This window comes from Oncorhynchus nerka, linkage group LG18 (genome assembly GCF_034236695.1).
Source record: "Oncorhynchus nerka isolate Pitt River linkage group LG18, Oner_Uvic_2.0, whole genome shotgun sequence".
Classification (NCBI taxonomy): domain Eukaryota; kingdom Metazoa; phylum Chordata; class Actinopteri; order Salmoniformes; family Salmonidae; genus Oncorhynchus; species Oncorhynchus nerka.
The window spans coordinates 22,638,955-22,644,954 of NC_088413.1; the positions used below are offsets into that span (position 1 = coordinate 22,638,955).

The window sequence follows — 6,000 nt, forward strand, 5'->3', positions numbered from 1 at the left end:
CACTCAGTATTTTCTAGCACAGAATTAATCTATTCCACAAGATATAGTATGTTACAAACATCACCAAACATCACCAAACAGCACCAAACATCACCAAACAGCACCAAACATCACCAAACAGCACCAAAGAGTACCAAACAGCACCAAACAGCACCAAGCAGCACCAAACATCACCAAACATCACCAAGCAGCACCAAACAGCACCAAACATCACCAAACAGCACTAAACAGTACCAAACAGCACCAAACAGCACCAAACAGCACCAAACAGTACCAAACAGCACCAAACAGAACCCCTATACACCACTGCATTACCTTAGCCAATGATCTACCAGTTTGCTACAGCAGGAAAATGTGAATTATTATGTGGATTATAATTCATTTATATTTTTGTAGGCGTTTATACATTTTTTGTAAGGGGAAATTTGATCTGAAATTACAAAGTGGAAATAACAAACTTTAGAAGCCTTTTTAAACCTCAAATACACCACAAGTATTATCCTGCAAAAGATAGTACTCCTGCAACAGGGTGATCAAATTAAGATCTTACATCTGTACAGACACACAAATCCCTATACTGTGTATAGCCACTGATCCATACATAATGCAAACAGGTCACCGACCCCATCTGTATATAACCAAGCCAAGTTATACAGACCAATTCTCTATATTGTTCGCAGCTTCGTTAAAGCCACTGACTCGGCTTGAGGGGCCCTGACCTCTTCACTTGATCCGATATAACTGTTTCTTAAAACAGCTGAATAGTCCACTGAACCACTCCTTATCTAGCAGAAGCACTGATCCACATGTAATGAAGATCAATACTATCCACAGCTTCAGTGCAGGACTCTGCCTGACCTCAACCTCTACTACATAGAGTGGATACTGCCCTGAAGCCTCCAGGCCCTTGATACAACCTAGTTCCCTCTACCATGCTCTAGTCTATTGTGATGCCTCTCCTTCCCTGTCTGTTCTGGACACATTGTTGACTTGATGGACTCCTATAGTGCTTTCGCCTACACCTCAATCTGTACAGAGCCTGAGAGAACTACAGGCCAGTGCATTACTCTGTACACACCTGAAAACACACACACACACACACACACACACACACACAGACACACACACCTGTAAACACATACACACAACGCCCCTCTTGACCCCTGGTGAAGACCACACACTCCTGCTGAGCCCGGCCTGGTTTAGAGGTCACGCCCGGGGGTCAAGGTCAAGCTACTCTGCTGTCACTCACAGTATTACTAAACACAGAGGCTGTAGCTAGACTGGAGCCAGGCTGGAGCTAGACTGATGCTAGACTGGAACTAGACTGGAGCCAGGCTGGAGCTAGACTGATGCTAGACTGATGCTAGACTGGAACTAGACTGGAGCCAGGCTGGAGCTAGACTGATGCTAGACTGGAACTAGACTGGAGCCAGGCTGGAGCTAGACTGATGCTAGACTGGAACTAGACTGGAGCCAGGCTGGAGCTAGACTGATGCTAGACTGGAACTAGACTGGAGCCAGGCTGGAGCTAGACTGATGCTAGACTGGAACTAGGCTGGAGCTAGACTGATGCTAGACTGGAACTAGACTGGAGCCAGGCTGGAGCTAGACTGATGCTAGGCTGGAACTAGACTGAAGCCAGGCTGGAGCTAGACTGATGCTAGACTGGAACTAGACTGGAGCCAGGCTGGAGCTAGACTGATGCTAGACTGGAACTAGGCTGGAGCTAGACTGATGCTAGACTGGAACTAGACTGGAGCCAGGCTGGAGCTAGACTGGTGCTAGACTGGAACTAGACTGGAGCCAGGCTGGAGCTAGACTGATGCTAGACTGGAACTAGGCTGGAGCTAGACTGGAGCTAGACTGATGCTAGACTGGAACTAGGCTGGAGCTAGACTGGAGCTAGACTGATGCTAGACTGGAACTAGACTGAAGCCAGGCAGGAGCTAGACTGGAGCTAGACTGGAACTAGGCTGGAACTAGGCTGGAGCTAGACTGATGCTAGACTGGAACTAGGCTGGAGCCAGACTGATGCTAGACTGGAACTAGGCTGGAGCTAGACTGGAGCTAGACTGGAACTAGGCTGGAACTAGGCTGGAGCTAGACTGGAGCTAGACTGATGCTAGACTGGAACTAGGCTGGAGCTAGACTGGAGCTAGATTGGAGCTAAGCTGGAGCTAGACTGGAACTAGACTGGAGCTAGACTGATGCTAGACTGGAACTAGGATGAAGTTAGACTGGAGCTAGGCTGGAGCCAGGCTGGAGCTAGACTGGAGCTAGACTGGAGCTAGACTGATGCTAGACTGGAACTAGACTGATGCTAGACTGGAACTAGACTGATGCTAGACTGGAACTAGACTGATGCTAGACTGGAACTAGACTGATGCTAGACTGGAACTAGGATGAAGTTAGACTGGAGCTAGGCTGGAGCCAGGCTGGAGCTAGACTGGAGCTAGACTGATGCTAGACTGGAACTAGGCTGGAGCTAGACTGGAGCTAGGCTGGAGCTAGACTGGAGCTAAGCTGGAGCTAGACTGATGCTAGACTGGAACTAGACTGGAGCTAGACTGGAACTAGACTGATGCTAGACTGGAACTAGACTGATGCTAGACTGGAACTAGACTGATGCTAGACTGGAACTAGACTGGAGCCAGGCTGGAGCTAGACTGGAACTAGACTGGAGCTAGACTGGAGCTAGACTGGAACTAAGCTGGAGCTAGACTGGAGCTAGACTGATGCTAGACTGGAACTAAGCTTGAGCTAGACTGGAGCTAGACTGATGCTAGACTGGAACTAAGCTGGAGCTAGGCTAGAGCTAGACTGGAGCTAGGCTGGAGCTAGACTGGAACTAGGCTGGAACTAGGCTGGAGCTAGACTGGAACTAGGCTGGGGCTAGACTGGAGCTAGACTGGAGCTAGGCTGAGCTATAAGGGGCTGGTGCAGTTAAGATGCCATTTCTGCTCCTTCTGCTTATCCCAAATGAAGTTCATTTAAGTTAATCCCTCAAAGTTTTTGTATGAAACTCTCAAAATGACCGTTTATTGGGCGATGACATGGATGGCTTCTCTCGAATCATATGACCACGTTCCAGCCATTTTTTAAAAATGGGAACCGAGGTGACCAAGCTCTATGGCTGCGTTTGCACATGCAGTCCAATTCTGATATTTTCTCACTAGTTGGTCTTTTGACCAATCAGATCAGCTCTGAAAAATATATGATGTGAAAAAATCTGATTTGATTTGTCAACATACCAATTAGTGGAAGAAATGTATACAGTATCTCTCCTACTTGGCTCCTGGAGGCCCCTGTGTAGGAGACGGGTGTTGTTGTTTACTGATCATGAGGGTGGTAAACACGTGGGGGATGTTTATCAGTAGGGGGAGGGATTACTGGAGGTAGTACAGAGACCTGCCTGTTATACAAAGTTAATGGCCGTCTAAATCCGGCCCTAATCCGCCCGGCGACACACAGAGAGGCCTCCTCAGTGTACGTGCCCAAAGTTCAACACGAACAAAATACAACAACGCTGTTTTGTACCCCTCTCTCTCTCTGTCTCTCTCACACACACACACACACACACACACACACACACACACACACCATCTCCCTCTCTCTCTCTGTCTCTCTCACACACACACACACACACACACACACCATCTCCCTCTCTCTCCCTCCCTCCCTTTCCATCTCTCTCTCTTTGTTTTTGTTTCTATCTCTCTGAAAGTCCTGTTGTAGTTATTGATTTTATTCCATGAAATGTGGAGAATAACAGTTTGTCTTTCTCCCTCTCTCTCTATGCAGAGGTGGACATTGAAGGCATGGAGTCCCCCCTGGGCGAGGGTGAGCTTGGCGAGGGCGAGGGGGACAGCGTGGACGAGAGCATCAGTGACGACGGCCTCCTGGACGGCGAGGAGGAGGACTACAACCTGCAGAGCAGCTCCAGCGACGCCAGCTACACACAGCATTCCTCCCACAGACTGCAGCCGCACCACTGCTAGGGGCCACCAGGGGGCCCCTGAGGGCCACACCTCCAATCAGCCCTCTATGACCCCAGCCCCGCGTACCCTCCTATTCCCTTCCTACCCCCCCCTAACATTGCCCCAGCACGCACCTCCTCCACGCTACGCGGTCATCAGCCACCCCCCAGCAAACAGCGGCTGTGGTCTCCCCCTCCCCAATGTCCCCATTGGAGCTTATTCCTTGGAACCAGGAAGTAGACTGTAGACGTTCCTGTCGTGGCTGACTTCCTGACTTTTTCCTGTCCTAACCCCTACACCACACCCTACCTCACCCCTATCCTATCACCCCTTATCTTGCCTAACCTGACCCCCAGACCTCCCTCACCTCTACCTGTTGTTGTGGCTGCAGGCTCGGATATAGCAGAGCAGTTTGTGGTTTTGTTGGGGACCTCTGTGGTGTGGTGGCAGACAGCTTTGACTTGTCAATGGGAACTCAGCGTGTGTGTTTAACTGTGTGTGTGTGCGTGTGTGTGTGGCATAGTTGTGTGTGTGTGTGTGTGTGGCATAGTTGTGTGTGCGTGTGCGTGTTTGTGTGTGTGTGCGTGTGGTATAGGATAGAGCATTAGCTGGGGACAAACTTCAACTCCGTCATTTGAATGAGGCACAATTTCTGATGGAGAAAAAAAAGAACGTTCTATTGGAGTGTTCTATTGGAGTGTTCTATTGGAACATCTCTTGTTAATCTGCAAACCCCAATCAATGTTACCAAATGTACTGGACATTAGGGTCAATATTTCTAAGGGCAACAAATTCATATCTCTCCCTCTGGCTGAGTTCCTTAACCACTACTCCACACTACTGAACACAACACTAGAAGTGGGTCTGAAATGGCACCCTATTCCCTATATGGTGCAAGTGTCTGAAATGGCACCCTATTCCCTAAATATTCACACACGGTGCATCCCCAGAATCGAAAACCATACTTTACTTTTCAGTAGCATATTGATGTAGCAATAAAACACGGGAAGATACTGCTTTCTCAAGCATTTAAGCGATTCTGGTGGGTCAATTTTGTCCCAAAATGGCAGCATGATTGCCCTCTTTTACTAAGTTATAGAGGACAACTGGGCATTTTGGAGGGGAAGACAGTGGATCAGCAAGATCAGGCTAACCATTCTTGTTATTCACTAATAGATCCATTTATTACCCTGCTGTCATCAGTCTACTCCTAGCTCCAACAGTTCTAGATGTGTGTATGTGTGTGCGTGTGTGTGTATGTATGCAGGCGTGCATGCGTAAGTGTGTGTGTGCACGGTCGGTACACATTGACAAGTCAAAGCTCTAGAAGTGCATAAGAATAAAAAGCCAGCTCTAATGATCAGCTCTCTGTAGAGGAATAGGTATTGCATCAAAACTAATCATAACAATGCTTTCATTTCTCTAACTCAAAGGTAGATTTGTGTATTTTCTCTGCTATATCTGTTAGCTAGATACTACTTCTGAAGCTTTGGGGACATTGTAAAAGACCAATGTAATGTATTCTTAGAAATGTAGAGCACTGTCTCCAAAGCCATGCACACTAGTATAAAATATTGACGGAAGAGGCATCTTTGGCCTTCTGAACATTTAACCGTTTAGGCCTGAGTTTGTCTCGTAATCCTTAGAGCTTGGCATTCCAACACTTCAGAAAGGGCCAGTCCACGACTTGGCAGGTCTGAGACCAAAAAAAGAACAAACAAAAAAATCACAAAAGACTTAGAAAAACTTTGCAATGAAAAAAAAACAGCTATCGGTCACTGAAAGTGATACTGTAGTCTATATTTTCTATTCTATTTTCCTAAATGTTCTCGTTTAACGAAAAGACAAAAAAGAAGAGTATATCTATATAAATATATGACAGGCAGACAGACAGAAGGCCAGGCTAGTTGAAGGTAGAGAGAGTGTAGAACAGGGAAACTAGGAACCTGGTTGCCCCCTTCTCTAGATCTCTCCCCAATGTCATTCTGTGCCTTGGTGACTGTTGTCGTGTGCCCCCCTC

At 47.5% G+C, this 6,000-nt stretch overlaps 1 protein-coding gene across 1 annotated transcript in view; it reads left to right on the forward strand.

Annotated features, from left to right (window-relative positions):
- Positions 1-5,777, forward strand: part of mxd4 (MAX dimerization protein 4) — a 39,211-nt gene extending 33,434 nt beyond the window's left edge. The window contains exon 6 of the mRNA XM_065003762.1: positions 3,805-5,777. Coding sequence (XP_064859834.1) covers positions 3,805-4,001 — 197 coding nt within the window. The 3' untranslated portion in view covers positions 4,002-5,777. The remainder of the gene's footprint in view (positions 1-3,804) is intronic.
- The last annotated feature ends 223 nt before the right edge of the window (positions 5,778-6,000 follow it).